The sequence below is a fragment of the Sceloporus occidentalis genome, unplaced genomic scaffold (assembly GCF_023333645.1).
Source record: "Sceloporus occidentalis isolate IW3139 unplaced genomic scaffold, rSceOcc1.0.p SCAF_3, whole genome shotgun sequence".
NCBI classification, from domain to species: domain Eukaryota; kingdom Metazoa; phylum Chordata; class Lepidosauria; order Squamata; family Phrynosomatidae; genus Sceloporus; species Sceloporus occidentalis.
In genome coordinates this window covers 184,145,756-184,172,994 of record NW_028316983.1, presented here as the reverse complement: position 1 = coordinate 184,172,994, position 27,239 = coordinate 184,145,756, and the positions used below count along the sequence as shown (strand labels likewise).

At 39.1% G+C, this 27,239-nt stretch overlaps 1 protein-coding gene across 12 annotated transcripts in view; it reads left to right on the top strand.

Annotated features, from left to right (window-relative positions):
- PTPRM (protein tyrosine phosphatase receptor type M) overlaps nt 1–27,239 on the top strand; it is a 625,500-nt gene that overhangs the window by 501,575 nt on the left and 96,686 nt on the right. For 6 of the 12 annotated variants that reach the window (XM_089517070.1, XM_089517068.1, XM_089517067.1 and 3 more), the window contains one exon: nt 5,617–5,804. In XM_089517070.1, the coding sequence (XP_089373196.1) occupies nt 5,617–5,804 (188 nt within the window). Of the gene's footprint in view, nt 1–2,857; nt 2,993–4,844; nt 4,857–5,616; nt 5,805–27,239 lie in introns of all 12 variants that reach the window. The other 6 variants (XM_089517061.1, XM_089517060.1, XM_089517059.1 and 3 more) reach the window with 2 other exon arrangements.

The following is a 27,239-nucleotide window of genomic DNA, read 5'->3' as shown; positions in this document are numbered from 1 at the left end:
ACGTGTAGCTATTAGAACCTTACAGTTATGTTTCTATGAGTTACTGTTTGTCCAGATAGGCAAAATAACAGTTTGCACCTGTTTAGGATTATTGTATTTATTTTTGTTCTTAACCTTGAATCCTAATCTGGAAGAATAATGCGGTATAAATAGATAGTGATAGTAATAGTAAAATAAGGATGATGATGATGACGATGACAATAACAATGATCACAGACTAGGATCAATTTTGGTTCCTCTTTGTGTCCTCTGTTGTCACACAGTTGGATGCCTGTGCAACCTTGTCATAACCTTTTTAAACTCTTTAGCCAACTAAAACATATGGGAGATGAGACAAGCACAGAGCCTCCCACTCAGCTGTCTTTAGACTGCCACTGCAGTCGGACCTTGGATAATTAAATTAAAGTTATTATTATTATTATTATTATTATTAATAATAATAATAATAATAACCTTTATTTATAAAGCGCTGTAAATTTACACAACGCTGTATATACAATCTTTTAGTTAGACGGTTCCCTGCCCTCAGGCTTACAATCTAAGAAGACATGACACAAAAGGAGAAGGGAGTGGTGGTGTTGTATGAATGCATTCCATCACATATTGATTTGATCCCTGACAACTGTCATGCTGTATACAGCCACACACTGCAACAGGCTGAAGCAGTTGGACATCGGCACAGACTAGACTTGTCCCACAGTTGTCATTTACTGAAGTATTTGAATTAGTCAAGTCACAGGCATATCTTTGGCACTTCTGTGTATTGACATTAATAGGTAATATAGAAACCCTAAATACAAGAAATATATTCAAGAAAAAAACTTGTTTCATTATAGCAACTATAGAGCAGTGCTGCTCAAAGGCCAGTCCACAAGCTGTTGGTTGCCAGTCTGCATCAAGTTTCTAGAAATAGCTGTACAAAATGGGCACAGATATGGTGCTGCTCCTTGGAACATTGAGGAAAAAATACTTGTGCCCACAGTAGATAGCTTAGTAAGTACTGCTATGGTGCTCTACACTGATCCATACCTTCATCATATTAGAAGCACTTGGTGATTTATAAATTCCATATCTGTAGACAGCTCTTTCACACCTCAAGCTCTGCACTGTGCCCAGTTCTGTCAGATTGGAATCATGGGTTGAGATCTGTCCCTTTCTTTGCTTCTTTGCTTTAAATAAGCAAACGTTTATAAATGTTTGCAGTTGTAATGTATTATTTCAATGCATTTACCCATTGATTAAATTCCATGCAAACTACATTTTGGGAACATTTGTCTGTGTGCACTTTCAATAGAGCACATATTTATACATATCTGTAAATATCTGTCAGTGTGAGGATTCTGCAGTGTGAAATGCATGAAGCACACATACTGTATATTCTAGAAAGTGCAAAACAAGAAAATCCTGCCAAACATTGAAGTTAATTCAGATTCTTTGGAGATTCCCCCCAACTGTAGTACCATTTTTGCATATAATGTACTTTTGGTCAGAGAGCACAGCCAAAACTTTTAGTTGGGAGTTACAATTGGATTTTGGCCTGTAAGTGTCATGTCAATAGTCAAAGTGCTTATAAATGATTCACCAGGAAGCTGGATTTTTCATGATCTTTTAAATTGTGGACATACAAGTTGACTTGGAATCTCAAATTGAGATAACTGTAAAATAACGATTAAGTCCACATGCTGTATAATGGTACTGGGAGCAATTGCTAGAGCTGCTGATACTTGTGTCAATTTCTTATCATATGTGACTCTAAAACTTATATTGCAAAAAGAACGGGACTATGAGATTCTGTAGCTTTCAATATTTATGGTCTCAAGGAGTATATATACATCCTGATGTCACTGAAATCTTTTTAAACAGTTGTACGCCAGAAGACCTCCACCTTTTGGCAACTGGATTACATCTAAGCAAATGCTGAGCTGATGAAAAACAGTAGCTTCAAAATTTAGTACAGCTAATGTCTGATGATAGAATAATAAACTCTTCATTTCAAAGGCCTTTTAAAATTATTTCTTTATGAAAAATAATAATCATAGTTCTAGAAAAACAAGCATGATTACATCCAGCTGAAATAAATTTCGGCCATGTTTTGATGTGAAAATATGTGAATATGCAACATAATTAAAGTTGCACTGATCAGGTTTTAGTGTGCTAAATCCTTACCTTTATCTCATTATACTATAACTTAAAGTAAAATCCATGACTTCTTTGCATAAATTTATTTTAAAATATCATAAATCAACTTCCAACTCTTTCTTTCATTTACTTATTTATTTTGTCTTTTTGTGTCTTAGTCACCTTGTAGTATTCAGGTACCATTTCAACAACAACATACTGTACCAATATCGCCTTCATGCCATGCATCCCAAGGTGCTTTGCATTACAATTTTGCTGAAGAGTGGCTAACAGGAATTACTTCCATCTGTGTATTTAACAGAATAGGGATGTTGTCCTGGCCAGAGCTATAGAAGAATCATTACATTCATATACATAAATTACATTGATTACTGTAAGTTAGGAATACGGTGTTCACTAGCTGTTCAAGATAAGGTTACATCAACTTAATGTGCATCTGTATAACACACGAGTAACTCCATTGGGTCAAAATAATTTCAATTCCTGAACTTGGTAGTGTTTCCTCATATCATTAATCAGTTTTTGCAATATAATCTAGGTGTTCTGTTTCTTTGTATTAGCAGAACCCTATTCTCTTATGAGAGGCTGGAGCTGGCACAGAAGTTTTTAAAAATTTATAGCTTTTATGAGGGGCTGTAGGATTTCTAATAATGTGAGAGGGAAAACCCTGGGAGCATATTGTTAATGACAATGGTGTGGATCCTACATTGCCTTTCAGTTTGCATGCAGGGGGGAGAGAGTGCCACTGCCATTCCTCTCTCTATGCAGCCTGGTGCACCCTGTCCAACTAAATTTCCAGAGGCTCAGAAACATAATTTTGGAGATTGCTGGGGGCTGCAGAGGGAATGGGAAGGTAAGGAAGCTTCATCACGTGAATATGAGCTCTGTTCTATTCAAAGAAGGAAAATTTAGACCCCAGAAAGAATCAGTGAAATATATTTAGTGAAGCCAGTAACACTAATTAAACAGAAACATGATAATCATGGTCATCCAGGTATCCTTTTCTTATACTGTTTTGCCCAATAATATTTTAATTTATTAATATTTTCAGTGTGGTAAACTTGGGTCTGCACACTCCTAATTTACCTGGTTCTCTTCTGTGAGCCAAAATATTATTTTCTCAGGGACAGGAATGTGGCACAGACACATCTGTGTAGAGCACTACCTGTCATAGGTAAAGTCCTATGCATAAAATCCATTTGCTAGTCCCACGTAGATCCATTGAATTATTGGAATCTGCATAAGTGTTGACTTAGCCAAGTGCCCACTGATTTAATGGGTGTCCCTCTAAGATAGTAATTGTATTTAGGCTCATACTCTATTCATTCCTCTGTGAATACATTTAGTGAATGCAAGTCAACATATTTAGATCCTAAAGTGGAACTACATGGCCAGTGGCAAACAAAGTCATATAAAAACTAGTTGTCATTTCTTCACTTCTAAATAGTGGAAGAGGAGGCTGATTTTTAGCTGAGAAGCAATGGAGTAGAAAGGAAGTCAGTACCTCATTTGCCCACTGCTTTCTCCTTGCAAGACTCCCTTTCTTAACATGATTCAGGAAACATATAACTTGGAGCTCCAGCTTGGGTGTGGGATGCATATCTCCACCATCTACAAAGCCTTGGGGCCTGACTCACATGTTAGGATGGATTATAAAATAATTAGCTCAGATCTCCCACAAAGGTTTGATCAATTTATTAGTTTAACAATACATCATTGCAAGGTGTTAAATGCTGAGACAGTACACATTAAATTCACAGCATGACAAAGAGTCACAAATTTTGAAACAGAAGGAAAAGCTGGGCATATCTGCCTTGACATTTTTCACAGAAAGGACAAGGTGCTGCTGGCATTTCTAGTTATTCTGTTTTATGTTAGAGGAAAAATACCCACTTACAAATTTGGGAGTAATCTGATAGGTTTCTTTTCCCAGAAAAATAGCTTTGCGATAAATATGGCTAGTCTCAAAAGGAACTGGGAGGAATGATCTCAGTGCAGCCTCTACCTCACCCTATGTGCTTTCAATTCCTGCTCTGAAAGACCAAGAATTGCCTTCAAATCAGATTTTTAGGCACCATGGAAGGCTGCAGGGGTGGAGGGAAAGAAAATCCCATTACAGCTCCTAACGTAATGTTTCATTTCAGGTAGTAACAAATACTGAGGATTAGTTTTCATAGCAGCAGGAGAAAAAATACAGATAGTTGATAATTTTAGGTTTCATTGGGTCTGAACAGACAAGCCAAAATAAAGTTGCTGCAGGTCATTTTGGAAGTATGCTGTTTAAATGACACACCCATTTCAAGAAGCCAGTAGCTGTGCCAAAGCTGCGCTCCAGTCCTTAGGACTAAAGCATGGCTTTGGCATGGCTTCCAGCCTCTTAAGATGCATGCATCATTTAAACAGCATACTTCCAAAATGACCTGAAGCAGCATTATTTTGGCCTGTCTGTTTGGGCCCATCCTCTCTCCTTTTTTTCTTGCCACATATTAAAAGTAACATTTTAATTTGATAAAAAAAGGAATATTCTTTTGGCTCTTTGGCCCTGCCCTTTATATTAGGCTGTTCTGTTAGGAAACTTAACTGAAGACACTAAAATTGCAAACATAAAAGTACCTGTAATTATTACTGTAGTGCTGTTGCTTATGGCCTGTTTCCTTTTTCTTCTCCTCCTCCTCTTTTTCTCCTGATATGTATCTTCTTAAAAGTGCCAATAAATGGTAAGTTGCCCATTTGCCCCATTGAAGAGGTATGGAGGGGTGGGAAATTGTTGGCTTCATACCAGTTTTGACCAACCCAGTGGGGTTATGTTGTGTGTTGGCTTGCATGTCAGTTGACATATAACATTTCATGCCTTATGTGATGGCCCTTGTTACAGTGATTATTTAATACTGCAGCATGCTAAATTCAGTCAGAACATTAACCCCAGTCAATTTTTCCTTACATTTATCCTCATGTATCTTCTTTCATAGTGTTGTATCCAGTCTACTTTTCCATTTTTTTTCTCTTTGCTTAATAATCATACCACTTTTTGCCTTATTTAAAAAAAATAATTTCACTGACATGTGTTCTTAATCACTGTGAAAGAGATAATAAACAATTTACTAATCCAGGAAATACTCAAGACCCATCTAAAAAAATGGGACTTGATAAAGTTTCATCTTGAAACTTCTGTATGATTTAGAATTAAATACCTAATGAATTCAAATTGCCTGAATTATTACTCAATTTAAACAAACTTTATAGTATGAACTACACAGTTTTAATTATAAACTGAGAGAATTTTACTCTTTTCAATACATCTTGCTATCCCCCTGAATATAATACTCAGTGGAGTTGATTTTCATTATGGTTTAGCTTGCCAAGCTAGAGATTATAAAGGATGGTGCTGATATCAAAAGCTATCCTTACAAAGTATATATGATAAATTTGTACTACATTGGAAATAGCATGATATATTATTCAGTGTTCTCTTCCTAGACGAAACTCACACAATGGGCAGTGATACAAGCAGCCTGGTCCAGTCACACACCTACAAGAAGCGAGACCCTGTGGATGTGCCATACCAAACTGGCCAGCTTCATCCAGCCATCCGTGTTGCTGATTTGCTGCAGCATATTACACAGATGAAATGTGCAGAAGGCTATGGATTCAAGGAAGAATATGAGGTACTGTATATATACTTATACCCATGTATAAGTCTAGAAATTTTAGTCAGACAATTGACCCAGAAAACCTAGGTCAGCTAGTCCATGGATCAGTGTAAGTACTATACTTTAATTCTTATCAAAAAAGGAACCATCCCCTTCTCTAAGTAGAATGGCAAAAGGTGAGAGATTAGTCTGTCCCAGGAGCACCTAAAAGAAACACAGATCACCTCTACTCTCCTTGTTGCTGCCCTGTTTCTGACTTTTTGAATGCTTGGGTGAAAAATGGTGGCAGTGCTCTTTCAAAGGCACACCAAGAGGAATCAAGCTTTAAAGGATTTGAATAAAACATTTGTGTATATTTGTCAGCTTTTATGGGTTAAAATTAGGCAAAGTTACCACGTTAAAGTTAAAGTCTTTAAGCACTGCTAACACAATCACCATTTTCTTAGCTTTGCTTTTTTGTTCTTTATGACATGTGTGCATATTCTTAGCCTTTCCTGTGCCTGGTCACCTCTCCCACACAGCCACCATTTACCATAGTTCATCCGGCCTTAAGGGTGAGCACAGTTTTGCCTGCCAGAATTTTGTAGGTTCTTTGACATCATTTTCTTTTCCATCATCCTTTCTGTCCTTTGTTACATGCTTTTAAGTTTTACCCTCAATTTATCCATAGGTCATATCAAAAATTTTCCTCCAAACCTGTCCTCGATTTACACATGAGGCCAACTTAGAGTTGAGTATATACACTAGGCTTCAAGCTACAGATGATAGTCAGTTGTGTTTCTCCTTCTCCTGGTTTTTTTTGTTCTTAAAAAGTGGAAAGCATTTCCAAAATATACATCAAGATTGAAGAATACAGTTAAGTAGCTGGGATGCTTAAGAACACAAGAGCAGCTTTTCTGGATCAGAAGCCCATCTAATCCCAACCCATGGGAAATTCCAAAGCAGCAAATGAGCACAGTATCTCTCTCCCACTTATGTTTCCCAGCAACTGCTATTCACAGACATGCTGATTCTTATCTTGGAGGTAGTAAATAGCATAAGTAGTAGCCATGGATGACCTTGCCCTCCACAAATTTGTCTAATCTCCTTTTAAAGCCATATGATTTGCAGGCTATCACATTTTATAGTAGTGATTTCAATAATTTAACTCTTGCATAGTATGAAGAAGTACAGTGTGCCCTTGATATCCGCTAGGATTTGGTTCCAGGACACCCCACCCCACCCCCACGGATAACAAAATCTGTGGGTACTCAAGTCCCATTAAATACAGATGGCGTAGTGATTTCAGTGTTGACTACAACTTTGGAGACCAGAGTTCAATTCCCAGGTCGGCCATGAAACCTACAGGGTGACCTTGGGCAAGTCACATGCTCTCAGCCTCAGGGGAAGGCAGTGGCAAACAACTTATTACTGTCTCATACACAAACCCCAGTAACTGGTATCTGAAGTGACCACCTCATGTTCCCTAATGATAGGGTAGCCCAGACATATAGAGCATCCATTTCTACCCGGGTAAGGCCCAGGTAGAGAAAAAACACTCCTCTGAGCCACAGGTACATCCACTGTCTTCTTCTGTCCTACAAGGGACAGAAAAGGGATAGCTCTTGTGCTAGCAGTAATTGTAGAAGGGGATTCCTTGTGTGAGCATGATTCCCTTAATGGTTGTAACATTCCTGGTTCTAAACCCAGCTGCTAGTTACAAGCCTTTCCTCAGATTAAGAGGAAAATGTTAGTGTGGTAACTGGTTTCCTTTATCGGCATCATTTCCTACACCACTGCCTAGGAAGGAGGTAAGGCATGTAGACCAGTGGATTTCCAGATAAAACATCATGATTCTTATGCCTTCCAAATCTTTTCTCCCAGTTTTCTTCATTTGTACAGCACGTAATTTTGTTCTGCAGGAAGGCAGCAATCTTTTCTGAAAATAGTTCAACACATTCAGAAAACTAGTTTTGTAGTAGTTGTTGATAGAGCCATTTACAGAGCCTAGCGGGCATTGTTGTTTCACAGGCATTAGCTGTGTCAAAGCATAGCCAAATCACACCTCCAACCTGAACACTCTTGAAATGTTCTTATTTCATATTCTGCAACACCAGCTGAGTCAATCAATGTCAGCAATGGCTACAGGTTGTTTCCTATTGTATAGACTACAAATAATGACCCAAACAAAGAGCAGTATGAAATACAAGACGGAAGCAGGGGAGAGTGACAAACAATACCAAGACAAAAACAGTGTTTTCAGTGTCAGGAAATGCATGTACTGTTCATTGTCTTGTTTCTTTATTTTAAAAGTACATTAGAAAGAAGGCAGACATATTACAGTTTGGCTGTAAGTATAAAGAGAATCCACATAGGAGACTGCTGTGAAAAATAAAGAAATTTCATTTTGTTTTTGTATGTTTGTTTGTTTTTGACTAATTTTAGATAAAAGAATAATCTATGCAACTTACAAGATGATAATGAAATATAATAAAGCGCATTTAGGCTTGCTAGTTTCCTAATTAGTTTTATTAAAGGTTTTATATGACTCTGGAGTATTACATCTGTAATATTGCATGTGTGCACACAGGTACTTGTGGGTGAGTCCAACTAAAAAAATAAGCACTGAGCCAAGTAATTCATTAGAATGGCAAAGCAAAGGCTGTTGCCTAGCACAAAAAATAACAAACACAAAAAGTTTAATAAAATCCAAATTTGAAACAAAAATATAATAAGGATTTGGTTTTCAAGGGTCAGCTAATTATCTGACATAGCTTGGGCTTTGTTCTTTCAAGGCAGGGGGACAATCCTTTACGCCAAATTATCTGTAGGTTGCAGTTTGGTCCTTCCTAAACATTTGCATCCTCTTTTAATAATGTTTGTGCAAGTATGCACATTATAGAATTCTATAACAAACTTAGTTCACTATCACTGAGATTATTGAGAGCACTCAGGTCTAGCACCATCTGTTCACTCATTTTTGTCTACAGTGAACAAGAGGATTCTTCCTAAACAGTATTCCCAAATCTCTCATTCTCTTCCATTGATTTTACTTTCAGATTCTTAATTACTATTTCCATTCATACTGCTATGAAAAGAGAATGTTAACAGCTATAAAAGTATGATTTCAAGGCATCAGAAAATACCGTTCTTTTCTTGTGGAAAAAAAGTAATATATTGGTGTAACTCTGTGATTGAAATTTGAGTAGATTTTGTTGGCTTCAGACCAAAGGCATTTTTAAAATTTGGTCTTCATTAGTCTTCCATCCTTAAACCATGTTATTAGGATGAAAATTTATCAGCAATCTTACTGTCAGGAAGTTCCTCCCAATGTTGAGGTGGAATCTCTTTTCCTGTAGCTTGCATCCATTGTTCCGGGTCCTAGTCTCTGGAGCAGCTGAAAACAAGCTTGCTCCCTTCTCAATATAACATCCCTTCATATACTTAAACAGAGCTATCATATCACCTCTTAACCTTCTCTTCTCCAGGCTAAACATTCACAGCTCCCTAAGTCTCTCCTCATAAGGCATGGTTTCAAGACTCTTTGCCATCCTCCTTTGGACACACTCCAGTTTCTCCACATCCTTTTTGAATTGTGGTGCCCAGAACTGGACACAGTATTCCAGGTGGGGCCTGACCAAAGCAGAGTAGTGGCACTATTACTTTCCTTGATCTAGACACTATACTTTTATTGATGCAGCCTAAAATCACATTGTCCTTTTTAGCTGCCACATCACACTGTTGACTCATATTCAACTTGTGGTCTACTTGGACTCCTAGATCCCTTTCACATGTAATCTACATGGGCCAGGTGTTCTCTATCCTATATCTATGCATTTCATTTTTCTGCCCTAAGTACAGCACCTTACATTTTTCTGTGTTAAATATCATTTTGTTATCTTTGGCCCAGCTTTCCAGTTTTTCAGGTCATTTTGAATTTTGATCCTGCCCTTTGGGGTGTTAGCTACTCCTCCTAATTTGGTGTCATCTGCAAATTTGATAAGTATGCCTCTAATTCTGTCATCCAAGTCATTGATAAAGATGTTGAATAGCACTGGGCCCAAGACAGAGCCCTGTGGGACCCCACTGGTCACTTCTCCCCAGGATGAAAAGAAGCCACTGTTGAGCACCCTTTACAAATCCATGTAACAATTGCCTTGTCTCCTGCACATTTCACAAGCTTGTTTGCAAGAATATCATGGGGAACCTTGTCAAAGGCCTTAGTGAAATCAATATATGCTATTTCCTCCTGGCCTGATATACGTGCTACTGAAACATGGCACTAAATTTTTGATCACACTTAATCATCTTTTCTTCAAATGTTGTACTCTGTTCAGTAGTCCATAACACACTGCAGAAATAATTCCAGTTTGAGAGAACTTTACTTGCCCTGGCTATGGAATTCTGGGAACTTTTATTGTGAAACCATACTACCATTTCTAGTATCCCTCCCCCCCCCCCCCCAATAATCCATGTCTTTTCATTATGTGACCAAAGTACGACAGACTCAATTTGATCATATTGGCTTCCAAGGACATAGCTTAATCTGTTCAAGGACCCATTTGTTGACTTTTTGGCTGTCCATGGTAACTTAAGCACTTTTTCTCCAACACCAATATGTTGATTTTCTATCTGCCTGCTTCCTTCATTGTTCAGCATCCATACATGGTGATGGGATTGCCTGCAGGATTCTAAACTTTTTCTAATCCTTTCATAGCTGCCCTAATCATTTCTAGTCTTCTTATTTCTTGACTTGGAATCTCCACTCTGGTCAATGTTTGATCCTAGGTACTGGAATTCTTTGACTATTTCAGTTTCCTCATAGTCCAGGTTGAATTTATGAACTGTATTTCTTCTGTGGTCATTATTTTATTTTTTTATTTTGTTTTGTTTTTTTTATGTTCAGCAATAACCCTGCATTTGCACCTTCATCTTTGACCTTCCTCAGTAACCGTTCCAATTCTTTTATGTCTTTTGCCAGTATTATTGTGTCATCGCATACCTTAGGTTGCTGGTGTTCCTTCCTCCTATCTTCACTTCTTCTTCTGAATCTAACTCTGCTGTTCTTATCATGTTTTCAGCATATACATTGAACAAACAGGGAAATAGTATTGGATAGTATGCATTAATTTTATTAGATGCAAAAGCAATACAGCTTCTTTTATATTTTATTATTTCTCTTAAAAACAGTTTATTTACTTCTAAATTATGCAAATGATCTTTTACTTTCAATTACAGTGTTCATTAATCATAAATGTACACTTACATTTTCTATGGATTGTGTGTGCAAATAATAACACATTTATTCTCTCCATGTTTTATTGCAATAATAGTTAATACATTTTAAATCATATTAAAAAGGCTTAACAGCAAAGTAAGCTTAATTTAACTAGAGCTGATTGACTGTATTTTAAAATCATGCCATTATTTCTTTATGATTCATTTGTCTTTGAAGATTTGAAGTTTTAATGATACATTCACCTCTTCTGAAGTGGTTGGTTTGGACGTTTGTCTTCTTGAGAAAATAGGTATTTTTAAAAGTAATATGGACTTATTTCAACCCCACCCATCCCCCACATATTCATGCAAAAAAAAGTTTCAGTAGATAAACATTATACAACTGTTGAAGTTTAGAGAGTCATGAGACACTTTGTTTCACAAATCTGTTAGTGCATGGGGTACTAGTGAAAATTAATGAGGAAACGGGGGAAATATGCTCATTCTAACTAGATTTCTTCATTATCTAGTTAGAATTTTTGTATTTCTTTCATGGCCATTATTTTTGTTTCCTTTATGTCCAGCATTAAGCTTGCCTTTGCATATTTATCTTTGACCTTCTGGATTAGTAATTCTGTGATGTTTTCCACCAGTAGTTTGGTGTCATCAGCATATCTTAGATAGTTGGTGTTCCTTCTTCCTATCTTCACTCCTCTTCCTTCTGAGTCTAGCTCTTCTTAAGATTTTTTTTGCATACATGTTGAACAAATAGGGTGATAGAATGAAGCCTTGCCTTACCCACTTTCCAATTGGGAACCATTCTATTTCTCTGAATTCTGTTCTAAAAGTAGCCTGTTGTCCTGTGTACAGATTTCTCATCAGAACTATCAGATATTGTGGAACTTCCATGAACTTAAAAGTCATCCATAGCTTTTCGTGATCTATGCAATCAAATGCTTTGCTATAGTCTATGAAGCACATGGTGATTCCCCCCCCCCCTCCCCTGGAATTCCTTTGCATGTTCCTTTCCTTTTTGTAGTGTAGCACAGTGTAGTGTAATGTAGGGTTAATTCTATTAATTGCCAAACACAATCCTTTGGAAGGGAATTTTGATCCTGAGTGGTATGTTGTCAGGCCTCAGTACTTTTCTGACTTTTGGTAATGAAGTGAGAAGTGTTTGCATTCTCCTTGTGTAGAGTGGTTTAGCTGTAGGCTATATTTGGAGGAAGGAACTGACAAAACCACCTCTTGAATATATTTTACCTGAGAAAAACGTATGAAATTTTTGGAGTCGCCATAAGTTGACAGGCAGTTTGAAGGCACACACAAACATACACACACACGGTTCTAAAAAGGTAAGGGTTCTCTATCCTCCCCATTTGTCTCTTTGCTTAGCTTCTTGAAATGCCACTAAAGAGGTGTATCAGGTATCTATCACTTATCTATCTGCAAATACATTCATGTGTAACTCATATGTCAGCACCCAGAACCACGTTCACTTCCTAGGAATTGCTTTCATTCTTCTGTATTAGCATCTAGCACAAGCCCCCAACCCATGAAAATCTCTGCTTGTATGTCTTAATAGCATGTTAACAAAAAAGATAAAACCACAAAATTAGAGTTGTCTTCCAATCTTTTCTCAAAGATAGGCTATGCCCTCATAAGTAACTGTCAGAGAAAGGGTATACCTAGTAATAAAGCAGTTAGACACCACTTTAAGTGCTGTAGCTCCACTGTATGGGATCCTGGGATTTGTAGTTTTACAAGCCTTCTCTGCCAAAGAGTGCTAGTACCTCACAAAACTACAAATTCCAGGACTCTGTAGGATGGAGCCATGACATTTAATGGTGTCAAACTGCATTATTTCTATAGTGTAGATGTACCCTTGTTGTCGTTGTTAAGTGTCCTGCAATCGACCTCGATTCATAGTAACTCTGTGAATAAGACTCCTCTAAGCCCCACTGTCCTCTGCTGCCCTACTCAGGTCCTGTAGGCTCATGGCCGTGACTCCTTAGCTGAGTCTGTCCATCTGGTGTGTGATCTTTCTCTCCCTTTTTTTCCTTCCACCTTTCCTAGCATTACTGTATCGAGTTGATTTTTTTCTGTCTTTAAGAGGGGTTTGATGTTGTTTTTGTTTTGATTTGTTTTTTATATGTTCCATGACAATGCTAACATTTGAGAGCACTGCTAATAACCTATTCTGGTAAGCAGCATATACAAATTGGACAATGTTGACTTCAGTACCAAGGCCCTGTAGTTCCTTTTGAAGCTCCAAGCCAACAGAATTTGTAAAGTCAGACTGTATATGCTAACATAGCTCAAAACCTCCCATCATGTTAGACGCTGTGTCCAAATAGGATGATTGCATCCTTGTGATCTTAGCCACTAGAAATTACATGATAGGATCTCTTTGGCAAAAATCAGCAATTCTCTGTGTTTATGTTCAGCATAAGGATAATTCCACTCTTATAGACCCTAGAGCAACCAATCAGCCATTTAATTTAAGAGTCAACATTTTGGTACATTGCCGCAAAAATGAGGTTTGCACTAGCAAATGTTGAATCAGATGCACAAGACCATGTAGTACAGTAGTTCTCAACCATTGATCCTCTAGATTTTTGAGACATCAACTCCCAGAGTTGATGTCTCTTTTTTTGATAAAATTACCAACTTGTTAGATGAAGGGAATGCTGTGGATGTAGTATATCTTGACTTCAGTAAGGCCTTTGACAAAGTTCCCCATGATATTATTGCAAACAAGCTTGTAAAATGTGGGCTAGACAAAGTAACTGTTACATGGATTTGTAATTGGTTGACTGGCCGAAGCCAAAGAGTGCTCAACAATGGCTCCTTTTCATCCTGGAAAGAAGTGACCAGTGGGGTCCCACAGGGCTCTGTCCTGGGCCCAGTGCTATTCAACATCTTTATTAATGACGTGAAGGACAAAATTGGGGGCATACTTATCAAATTTGCAGATGACACCAAATTAGGGGGAATAGCTAATACCCCAGAGGACAGGATCAAGATTCAAAATGACCTGAACAGACTAGAAAACTGGGCCATAGCTAACAAAATGAAATTCAACACAGAGAAATGTAAGGTACTGCACTTAGGGCGGAAAAACGAAAAGCACAGATATAGGATGGAGGACACCTGGCTGAATGAAACTACGTGTGAAAGGGATCTAGGAGTCCAAGTAGACCACAAGTTGAACATGAGTCAACAGTGCAATGTGGCACTAACAATACCAATGCGATTTTAGGCTGCATCAATAGAAGTATAGTGTCTAGATCAAGGGAAGTCATAGTGCCACTATATTCTGCTCTGGTCAGGCCCCACCTGGAATATTGTGTCCAGTTCTGGGCACTACAATTCAAAAAGGACATTGAGAAACTGGAGTGTGTCCAAGAGGAGGGCAGCTAAAATGGTGAAAGGTCTGGAAACCATGCCCTACGAGGAACGACTTAGGGAGCTGGGGATGTTTAGCCTGGAGAAGAGAAGATTAAGAGGTGATATGATAGCCCTGTTCAAATATTTGAAGGGATGTCATATTGAGGAGGGAGCAAGCTTGTTTTCTGCTGCTCCAGAGACTAGGACCCGAAGCAATGGATGCAAACTGCAGGAAAAGAGATTCCACCTCAACATTAGGAGGAACTTCCTGACAGTAAGGGCTGTTCGACAGTGGAACAAACTCCCTCGGAGTGTAGTGGAGTCTCCTTCCTTGGAGGTCTTCAAGCAGAGGCTGGATGGCCATCTGTCGGGGATGCTTTGATTGTGATTTCCTGCATGGCAGGGGGTTGGACTGGATGGCCCCTGTGGTCTCTTACAACTCTATGATTCTGGAATTTTAGGTGTGGCGTTTAGATGCCACATGCCCCAGAGCCGGCGAAAAGCTGGCTCCAGAAGCAAAGGAGAGGCTTTTTTCCGCCCCAAATAGGAGTGGATTTTTTTCTGCTCCTATTTGGGGTGGAAGCTGGCTGGATTGGGGCTACGCATCTATTTGCCGTGGCCCCAATCCAGCCTAAATGGGGTGGCTCCAAACTGCCCATTGAGGCCATCTGTTTCACCCCAAGTAACATGAAGAGGAAGTATGTGGTAGTTTTGATAAATTCCAGAGTACCAATACATTTCTGTGTTTTAAAGTATACACAATGTAGAAGATCAGTGATCTTTTTAGCTTATGGCTTTGTTTTTCACCAAGTTCTCCATTCCTGACAAATCTGTTATTCATTAAGTATGAATAAGGGCAACACACACTTTTGGAGGACTCCTATGTGTCTCCTGAGACTCACTACTTGGTGTCATGGATATGATTTTAATATGTATTGGTTTTATATGTTATGTGTTGTTTTATTTGTTGTTGTTCTTCCCCTCAATCCACAGGGAGAAGTGAATAAGAAATAAGTGTTGTTGTTGGTCGTGTTAATCCATTCAGAATCCTTGAACCATTCAGAATTATTATTATTATCTTTATTATTATTATTATTATTATTATTATTATTATTATTATTAAAGCTGGACATATCTCAGATCAGTTCTGTTAAATAATCAAGAGCCATACAGAGGTAAGCCTTGTAGCATCTTGGCATCAAGCATATTCTTTGCAAATACAGATGCCATTGCTTCCTTGCTAAAGTATTTAACCTCTGAACATCTCTGAACCATTCAGAAATAAGATATCCAGGTTCTTTGAACATTATCCTATCCTTGAGTAGCTTCCCAAAGACTGCAACTAAGCTGATACCAGATGGAGGACAAAAAATATCACAGGACTTTCTTCATGCCAGGAGAACCATATTTTTAGAAAAGTACCGATAAATGAGCTTCTCCCAAGTCAATCTCATACTGTTGAGGAATCTGGAACCCAAGTGCTTTGAGGAATGGTGGGAACATCTAAGTATACTTAGCTAGGGGGGGAAAGATAGATTGTTGTTGTGTGCCTTCAAGTCATTTCCGATACATGGCAACCTTACAGCTAACCTATTACAGAATTTTCTTTGCAAGCTTTATTCAGATTTGTTCACTTTTATCTTTCTTCTTTGCTTTTCTTTTTTCTTTTTATAATTTTATACGAATCTTTATATTTTTGCTTTAGTTATTTCGTCTTTCTTGTCTGCTTTCTCTTTCTTTTTGCTTTATATTGTACAGTGGATCCCTGTTATACGCTGGGGTTTAGTTCCAAGATCCCTCGTGGATAACAAAATCCATGGATGCTCATTAAATATAATGAAATAGCAAAATAGTGTTCCTTATTTAAAAAAATGGAAAATCAAAGTTTGATATTTGAAATTTATACTTTTTTTTAATATTTTCAAACCGTAGATGCTTGAATCCGTGTATAAAAAAATCCGTGTATAAGAAGGGCCGACTGTATAGTGTTGGTTCTTTATATATGAAAACTTTAAATATTTTTTTAAAAAAAGGAAAGGTTGAAGAGGTTGGGCATGTTCAGCTTGGTGACGTGAAGACAAGGGTGGCGTAATTACACTCTTTAAATACCTCAAGTGCTATCACAGAGAAAAGGGGCTAATCTGCCTCAGAGAGTAGGACCTGGTCTAATGGTTTGATCTACAGGAGAGCAGATTTTGATTAAACATTAGAAGTAAGAATGGTTTAGCAATAGAATCAATTCTCTAGAGAGGTAGTGGGATCTCCTCTGGACATCTTCAAAAATAAGCTGTATGGCTACCTGCTGGAAATACTTTGGGTGGAGATCCTGCATTGAGCAACGGTTGGACTCAAAGCCCACAAGGCCCCTTCTAATTTCATTACTCTGTGGAAGCAAATTTTGTCTAGATTTCAACAGAAACATCATAATGGCAACAACTGTTTAATAGTGGAAGGAGGTGATGGGACCTCCTTTGTCTGAGGATATTTAAGCAAAGGTTGAGCATCTGTCAGGCTATGATGAGATAAATTAGAAAATGTAACCTTGCTCACCATTGGCTGTGCTAGCATGAGATGATGGGAGTTGCAGTGCAACATCTGGAGTGCCACAAGCTGTATAGAATATTAAAGGTACATTCTGCATTAAGCATAGGACTGGGTGAGAAGATCATCTTCCAACTCTTACTTCTGAGTTAGGAATTTGTGTAATTTTTATTGTTAGCTAGCTGTTAGCTAGGTATTTTAAAAGAGAATTTATCAGTGTTAGTTATCTGTGTTAGTTAAGAATGGCTCTTTATGCCCGATCTTGTGTCTGGTAATCCTTGAAAGTAAAACAGCTTTGTACGTTCAGTTCCAAAACGAGGCGATATGCCTTGTTTATTTAATTTGATAGACCCTCTCCCCCGTTTCAGTGTGTATTAACTTTGTGTGGGGGGGGGGGTGAGCTGAGGAAGGGGCATGAGGGAAGAGTGTGGACCTATGTGGTTCCCCTAATCTCACCATGTGTAGATCTGGAGGAGGAAGAGATTTCAGAGCAGATGCATATATAAAGGTGCAAAACCATGTGGTGAATTTTGGATTGATTCTGTTGGTGGAAAACCACAGGGAGAGAGAATAGAACATATGGTCTGAAAGAGAAAGATTTTATTAATTGAAGATGCATAAATGTCCATAAAACCTCTAAAGTCCCTTTCAGTAAAACTGTTCTGCTGTCCAAGAAATATGTCCGTCTGTTAATATGAGTATCAGGTTTTTGTATTTGTGTTTGCAAAGCTGTCATTCCGGCACTCTATTCTGTTGTTGTTCTGATCATGGAGTAATGATGCCAACAATCTAATGCCAAATCAGTAACTTAAAAATATTACTGAAGTGACACTTGGATGGGTAGAATGTTAGATTATGCCAACATATTTCATTTTTTTATGCTTAAAATGGTGAAAACAGCACTGTGACTCTGTAGAGGCAGCTTCCGCATTTTACTGAGTGTCAGCTGAATATGATTCAGTTTGTGACCCTCACAGTGCCCAAATATATGTGCAGAAAAAGCTGGTGTCAAGGATTAAAAGGTTTTTTTTTTTAATTCTCAAGTTGAAGTTATAACTGGGCCAGTGAAAGATCTGTCACTTCAGGTGCTTCATCGGGACACATTAGGAGAAGACAGTGTTTTCTCCCTCCTGCCCCGAACCAGATCCTTGAACCTTCTAAGGCCTGCTGCGACCAATTTAACAACTTCTTCGCGGATAAAACCTCTCGGATAAGCAAAAGTCTAGAAGCCAGCATTAGAGCAGAACCTAGAGCAGAGGTATCCAGAGCTTCCGTGGACTCAGTTATACTGGATCAGTTTGAGTCTGTCAGTACCGAGGATGTGGACAGGATCCTTCGGAGTGTTAGGAAGACGACCTGTTCTCTCGATCCCTGTCCCTCATGGCTAGCGGCACAGGGGGGGGGGGGCGGTTGTGACTTCATTGTTACACCGGATTATTAATACATCTTTGAGGGATGGGCAATTTCCATCTAATTTGAAATTGGCCATAGTAAAACCCTTATTTAAAAAGCCCTCCCTTGACCCCCTGTTGCATAATAATTATCGGCCAGTTTCGCTATTGCCATTTTTGGGAAAGGTGATCGAGAGGGCGGTCGCTCTCCAGCTCCAATCGATCCTGGATGAAACGGATTATCTAGACCCATTTCAAACTGGCTTTCGGGCGGGCTACGGGGTTGAGACTGCTATGGTCGCCTTGGTCGATGATCTCCGTCTGGGCATCGAAAGTTGGTGCTCTTGGACATCTCAGCGGCTTTCGATACCATAGACCATGGTATCCTTCTGGAGCGCCTGGCAAAGGTGGGAATCGGGGGCACTGCGCTCCAGTGGCTCCGGTCCTACCTCTCCGGGAGGTTCCAGATGGTGCAGCTGGGAGACGTGTGTTCCGACAGGAGACCCCTAACATCTGGGGTCCCTCAAGGAGCCATTCTGTCTCCCATGCTTTTCAACATTTACATGAAACCGCTGGGAGAGATCATCCGGAGACATGGGGCGCGGGGTTATCAGTACGCTGATGACACCCAAATAGTCTTCTCTATGTCTCCGGCTGATGCAGTGACCGGGGCATCTCTCCTCTCGTGGCCTGTTTGGAGTCGGTAATGGGCTGGATGAGGGAAAACAGACTCAGCCTGAATCCAGAGAAAACGGAAGTACTTGTGATAGGTTCCCCTGGTCCAGGGTTGGCGGTAATTCCACCTGTCCTGAACGGGGTCACGCTCACTGTGAAGGACTCTGTACGCAGTCTGGGGGTGCTCCTTGACTCGTCGCTCCACCTTACATCTCAAGTGGATGCGACAGTCAGGAGCACCTGTTATCAGCTTCGGCGGATACTCCAGCTGTGTCCCTACCTGGGCCAGAGGGACCTTGAAACTGTTGTACATGCTCTGGTAACCTCTCACCTGGACTTCTGTAATGCGCTCTACATGGGGCAACCCTTGTACCATACCCGGAAACTGCAATTAGTGCAGAATATGGCAGCCCGACTGGTCACTAATACATCCAGGGCCAGTCACATAACACCAGTGCTCAAAGAACTGCACTGGCTGCCTATTCGTTTCTGGGCGCAATACAAGGTGTTGGTCGTTACCTATAAAGCCCTAAATGGCTTGGGCCCAGGGTACCTGATGGACCGCCTCTCCCCATATAATCCGTCCCGCACCCTCAGATCATCTGGGCAGCAACTTCTAAGAGTTCCGGAGGCTAGATTAGTCTCTACCTCCAAGAGGGCCTTTACGATCTCGGCCCCCAGCCTCTGGAACTCGCTGCCCACAGAGCTTCGTGCAGCCACCTCCCTACCCCAATTTAAGAAGGGTTTAAAAACCTATCTATTCGGTCAGGCTTATCCCTGAATATTTCCCCCTAGACTATTATCCTCCCCCCCCCCCCTCTGCCAGCACTGTAGACTGGCATGAGGTTGCAATGTTTTTAAAATGTTTAGCTTTTTGTATATGGACTTTGTATTTTGTATTGGCTTAGTGTTTACTGTTTTATATGACTCTGTTGTACACCGCCCTGATTTGAAGAAGGGCGGTATAAAAATAAAACTTTTATTTATTTATTTATTATTTTCTTGTCAAGGATCCTGACAGCTGTGAGAAGGCTCTTCTCCCTCACAAGGCACATGCTGTATGCTGCTCACTGCAGATTGTCATGTACTCTGCTGGTCTTTACAGACTGTAGCAGAGTCAACTTTACCAGCAGTCCATGGTCAACCTGGGGGGGGAGGGAGGGTAACATGGCCTCTTCCTCCTCCTCTTGGGCAGATCACTCCCCAATTCATACCATCAGCAGCCCTGGGAAGTGTAACTTGAGCTGCCTTGAGAAGGGACAAAGAATTCTTTTGCCATGCCCAAGATGAAGCCAAATAAGGCTAGAAAGGATCAGTCTAGCTTGAGAATCATGCTACCTACCTTGAGGTTATGATCTCTCTGCTGCTGATGTTGATAGAGGGCTATGGGGAAGAAAATTTTCAAAGGGAATTTAATTATAATACAGGTTATCAGTGTAGAAAATGATGGGAACCCATGCTTAGTTCTTGTTTGGGCTTGAACCTTACAAATGGGTAATTTCTGAAACACAACCTTGCCTTCAAGAGAAAAGCAATATGACTAAAGTTGCATATATATAAGTTTATTAATGCTTAAGCCAAAGGCCATTCGCATAATATATATTTAAAACCAATCACAAAATTTCAGTATTGCAAAATACTACATCAGTTAATTAAATAATTAACATCCGAATCTTATACTTTAAATTTAAAAAAGCAATTCCAAACGATTAACTAAAACATCATTAAAAACAACTTGATGGATTAGATAAGATCGTCCCCATGGCAGTCAACTGCAATGTCTGCTATGACTCTAGCCCGAATTTTGATTGCTGCTGAGGTAAACAATAACACCTTATAGGTTACCTTGGTATCAATATCCGACAGAAAATAAAAAATCTTTTCAGTAATAGTATTAGACTGTAAATTGGACAAGATAGATCCCAAAAATTTAGTCCTTGGGTCAATATAAAGAGAGCAGAAAAGCAGATAATGGGGCAAGTCCTCGGTTTCTGGTGCCCCGCAGATACATAAGCGGGAGGCCTTAGGTGTGTGTGAATATCTGCCATCAATCATGGCTGATTGCATTGTTTGAAAACAGAGAGCTGTAAAAGCCTGCCTAAGCTTTGGAAATGTAAGCTTTCCTAGATAGATGGCCATCTGATGGTCCAGTTTATATAATCTAAACCATTTAGAGAATTTTGAATTATTGATAGCCTGTCTATCCAGATACACACCATGGTTAAAAATGTATTCACGAAGCTTCTCTCTTGAGTTCCAGATAGAGGGATTTTCAATTAGAGCAGGGTATGATTCCAGTAACCTCTGATATCTTAATCTCCAGACTTTGCAGTTTGGTAAATGTTGGAAACATAACCTAGGAAAAACCTTAACTGTAGAGACATTTACAGATCTCCAGTAATTAAATAAAATAAAATAGGCCCGAGCTCTGATAGGAGGGAAGTTGCATATAATTTGGCCTTTGAGGAGGTATTAAGGAATGCTGAGCAGAGAAGGAGGCACCCTCCTTTGCTTCATCAGTCCCTCCTGCTTGGGTATCCTTATATCTCTTAGTTACTCTGGACCCAAGAAATGCTGTGGGCCCCTAGATCTCTCTGAAAGAACAACTGAATTTTCCATTTTTGATGTATTTTTTAAAAGATTTTTGGTAGGAGCAAGGGAGGGGAAGAAAGAGAAGGGGGACATACATGATTATCTGCAGCATAAAAGTAATTTTTTAAAAACTGTGCCTAATGTGCTAGGTACAATTTATATATTTTCTGAATACATGAAAGCACTTGTGTGTCTTTTTTTCATCTTGAAAATGAAAATATACATTAAGAAGAGCTTCCTGACACCTCTGCCTACTTAACTCTACTGAGTACAAGCCACATTCTTGGCAATATACAGAACAATGATTCCTGCTCAGGAGACTTACATTCTCTGTTCAGTGAAGAAGACAGAGGCAGAGGTTGAGGCCAGAGAAGAGGGCATAAGGCAAAGCCAGTTAGCAGATATTGTGCAAGAAAGGCAAAGGGAAGGTAGCCCAAGAAAGGTTTGCAGAAGATATTGGTTGAACAGGAAGATTCTACTGCTTTTCAAAGAGTGATGTGGCCAGATACTTTATAGCTTCTATATATATATATCCATGAAAGGTACTGCACAATTGTAGGCAGCCTAACCTGTTTATGTTGTTTTTGTTCTTGTTGACTAATATTCTGTGTTAATCTTGCAAAAGACTGCATCTGTATTCTATAAAACACTGAGATTATCCTTTTATTGAAGGGTCAACTCCACTGAACCATTGGGCTTAACCTCCAAGTCATTATCCCTAAGATTACAGTACATGTTGAGTGGTAACAGCAAAACGATAGAAGATAACGTCCGTTTTATTTAATTTGCGGCAAAGGAAATTATATGATCCTCAAATGCATGGTGGGAGTAGAAAATATGACCTGCTCCATCTCCAAGAAACCTTCTGTTGTGTTTTCTAAAATGGTTCTCTCACTTTCTCAGTACAGTACCACATTGAGATTGGCTGACAAACAATGAGTTTCACCCATTAGAGCTACTTGTGACCTGGTTAGTTCTGCTTTCTTTTTCCACTGTTAAAAGTGTGTGAAGAAATAAATACTTTTTACTTTTTTTTCCTGGACATATTTTAAAGATCAGTTGGTAGGATACTTCTGGGACAGGTTCTCTCTGAATCACAGATTTCAATCATATTGTATCACAGTGTAACATACAGTAGGTGTCTGCATAGGTGGTCATACATTCACACACACACACCTTTAGTGAAGGTTTGCTTGAAAGTAAACTTCTTAATAGGTTTGTGGGACTTACTTATGCATATATAGTAGTGTATACTACCTACGAAGTCCTGAAGATTGAGCTAAATATTACTAAGAATTGAGATATATTTTAACTACCATAGTGACTTGATAATTTCTGGCTTAGTGGTGTAGTCTCTTCATGGCATTTACTAAAGCCACCCTGTACAGCATTGAGGTGTCTGGACAACACAGTCCTTGCTGACATCTGTAGGACTAAATTGTTTGGCATTGTGGGACATTGTTTTTTGCGGTTGTTTGTAGCACCTTTGGCCACCTGTGGGAAAATTTCATCAACACAGTGCAGAGGGACACGCTTGCTTAGTAGGCTGCTGAGTGTGAATTCAATTACCTTATAGGCTCCTTGCAGGGTACAGGAAGTTTCTTATGACTTACTCAGGGACGCTGTTTCATGTATCCATTCTTACTCTCCAGCCATGAAAAGGGATTTTGGAAAGCTGCAGGTGTTTGAGAAAGTGGGGACAGGCTTGCAAAAGGGATTTGTAGATCAAATTGGATGTATAGCGATAACATAGGAAGTATAAGTAACTTGTTGCAGAGAGATCAAGTATATTAGAGAGTGCCTTAATCTAAGAAAGGAAGACATAAGGAGAACAAACTGCTAAACCTTGAAAAACTAAAATTAAAACTAAAACATATAGCACTGGTAGTGGTGATTTGCCATTACCACATGCTATCAAGGGAGCTGGCATTGGACACTTCATCATCTGCAGTCTTCCAGTGGAAATGCCACGATGAAACATGAATGCAGATGGAGTGCTTCAGCCAAATATGTTGTAAAGGATTAAATATATAGTAACATTGGGCTAGATTGTTACTGTATCTGAGAGTCATAGGTTAATTTGTTGTAACTATAACCTGCAACAAAACCTTGCACCACAGAGGGCTCTGTTTAAATAACACAAAGGGTCCCTATATCGGGAGAAAGGCAGGATATCAATCATCATCATCATCATTTTACAGGTCGCAGTCAGGTGCAAACCAAAGCAAATGCTTAAAATGCGCCAGCCAGTCAGTTTGGAATATGTAGTTGTTTAGTGTTTTGGTGTTTCATTGGATTCATGTTTTCTAGAGCTTCAGAACTGTTCATTCCTGACTGTAGTGTTTAATGTTTCAAGACAGCTGGCAAGTTTTCTTCACAATTAGAAATGCGCTAGGAAGTTTACTGAGGAAGATACATCAAAACAGGATACAATGTAGAAGATGTGTTATTTTGTTGTTCACTTTCATTGTTTCACTGTGTTCGTTTTCAATGTTTGCTTCAACATTCCACGTTATTTTTCTGTAATACATTAATTACTGCTTACAGTGTTTGCATATACTTTGTAAAATTTAGATTCCCAGTGGCCAAGGCATTCAATTCACTGATGTGTTGTTGTATTAATACAATTGTGTTTTTTATTTATGATATATATTTTGCAAGAGGCAGTGTGGTTTAGTAGTTTAAGCATTGAATTTTGACCCTGGAAACCAATGTTCAAATCCCTACTCACCAGAGAAACCCCTTGGGCAACTCACACTCTCTCAGTCTCAGGGGGAAATAAAGGGAAAAAACCCTCTGAACAAATCTTGCCAAGGAAACTCCATGGTAAGTTCACCTTAGATTCGCCATAAGTTGGAAATGACCTGATGACTAAATGTTTGTTTTAGAGTGCCTTGTTCAGGCAGTCCACCATACCTTGCTTGATGATAGCCTGGCTTTACTCGCTGTTGCCAAATGGGAAAGTATTATTCTGTAGCCACTGAACGTATTCAGTCCTCATTAACATAGAGGGGGAATGCCCTTAGGGTGGGTTTTTAAAATACTTCTATAAACTATGGCATCCCACAATTTTGCCAAAACATCTCTCTTGTATGTGAATGGTGCAATTTTTGTTATATAAGCAAAAGCATCTGAGTAATAGAAATAGAAAAGATTTGGGCTCCTAAAATGTGTTACAGAGTACTTGGAGCAACATTTTCCTTGATGTGACAGAGTTTCAGAAAAATACATTTTAAAAGAAGAATAAGCTGTTTTAATGTTCAAGAATGTGTGCCTCCTATATAATACTTAGGGCTGTATAATATACAGAACTTGGAAACATTATTCTTTGGATTACAGTTAGAATCATCCATTCAGACAGCATGGCAGTTGGGTCTTGGCCGTGCTGCCTAGGAGATGGTGAGAGTTGAGGTTCAAATAAGAAGTTTTCTGAGATTTCTCTAAACACATATCTGTTTTGATTTGCAGATCAAAAGTGGGTTTTTTTGGAGGGTAATGTATTTTGAATAGGCACAAACTTAAAAAGCATTCTCCAAAAGAAGAGAAGAGCCTTGTCATCTGCTAGACACACTCACCAGAAGCAATAAACACTTTTGGCTCAGCCCCAATAACAGTTTTCTCTGTTACTGCTGTTATATAGATAAATTCCATTAACTATCATTGCTAGGATGTGAAATGAGCATAATTTAATGCTTGTAGTGAGATACTCAAACATATAGTTAATTTGATTGTGAAAGGAACTAGCTTCTGTGTATTTTGTTTAATTGCTGTTTTCATGAAAAATGACATCTGCTTTGGCACTTGGGGAGGAGAGGGGAATTGGGTGGAACATAATATTCTTTCCAACTTACTTCTTTGTGGAGGAGTACATAGCCCAAGTCAGTGGTTTTAGACATTAGTCAGCTACCATTTCTCCCTCTCATGTGAATCATTGCTTTACTGTGATGTGCTGAGTTACATATGTCTACTTCACTTTCTTATGAAAATCATTATTGTACAAAAGTTGTATTTCTGTATGAACAGCTTTTCGTTCAAGTATGTATTTCTTGTACACAGCCTACATCCCTGCGACTTAAAGTGGTGGCCCATGGATCATTATCAGGCCCTGAGCCATTGGCTGCGTCTCTGACAAGTTTCCAGGAAAGGAAAAAAAAACCAATTGTAGCCCACAGAGACAGGGTTGGAATTGTTGGCCTCTCACATAAGAAAGCTTAAGATCTGCTAGTCTACACATTTCTGGGCTCCAGAAGCATAAGTCTGCTCATGACAAAATTTTGTATTCTTCATTTATATGGCTGTGTAAACATTATTCATACTTATTAAATATTTTCCCTCTGGAATTACTGGTGACATGTCATGACACCGCATCCCACTGTTGCTTGAGTCAATAAATTAAGTTTTATTTCTGTAGTATTGCTTTTGTTGTTGCTGTCCAATACTGCTAGTTACGTGTTTACATGTTATTTTTCATTTTATTTCCTTAGTGTCTGTCCTCCATCCTGCAGTTTACAAGTCATGAAGGATTGCTCACCCACCTTTTTTTTTCAAATTGCCTGTCCTCCCCTTTTGTGAGCCATGCTAAGGGCTACTTAAATTGTTTGTCTTTTTTTTTTACTGTCCTACTTCATTTCCCCTTAGTACTGTTCCCTCACTCTGCCAAAGACCATGTCTCCCATTAGTTTTATTTAGTTTTTAAAAGAGGCAAACTGCCCCCTTACAGCAACGCTGTGACAGCCACCATTTTCATAACTGTGTGAGCAAGCACTGGGACTTGTAGGAATATTTCACAGGTTATTGTAGTTAAAATAGGTATGAATGCCCTTTGAATTTAAAAAATACATGTAGAACAAGGAAGAGAAAAGTGTGGCCCTTCAGACATTGTTGCACTACAACTCTCAGCATTCCTCACCATTGACCTTGCCAATAACCAATAATATGCTACATATTTTATATTATGCCACTACTCGCCTGTTCTTGTTGGTTTTAATAGTTTATGTAATAGAGTAATTTTAATAGTAATATGTTTAATTCTTGTGTTATGTATCTGATGTTTTTATACTATAAGCTGCTTTGATTCCTTTATGGTAGAAGAGCGGGATATAAATAAAAGTTTTGTATTTATTATTTTATCATGCCAGCATGACAGTACCATGCATTTGAATTCTGACATCCCACCCCCCCACCCCCCGTGGAATGATCATAACACATTAATTCAAGTCCCCCCCCCCCCGGCTTGTCAGGATATATTTCGTGAAGCCTCTGAATCACTTCTGGGGTATCCATATGGTGAGCATACATCCCCTCATTCTCAGACTCCAGGACATATTTCCAATGAACCAAATAATGTAACCTGACCCTGTGCAAGCTCGAGTCCAAAATCCAAGATACCTCAAAGTATTTCCCCCCTCCATCACCAGCAGTGGGGGCAGTGCTGAATCCACCTGCCACACGTCTGAGTCCAAACTGGCTTCAGCAGGCTAAAATGGAACACCAGATGCAGGTGTTTATGGTACTTAGGCAAGTCCAACTCCGCGGTGACTTCGTTGACCATTCTTTTCATAACAAATGGTCTCACATATTTTGGCCCCAGCTTTTTAGATGGTTGTTGGGTCTTGTCAAAAAGACAAGAGAAGAGGTTCTATTGAGCTCTTTTTATAGTGGAAAG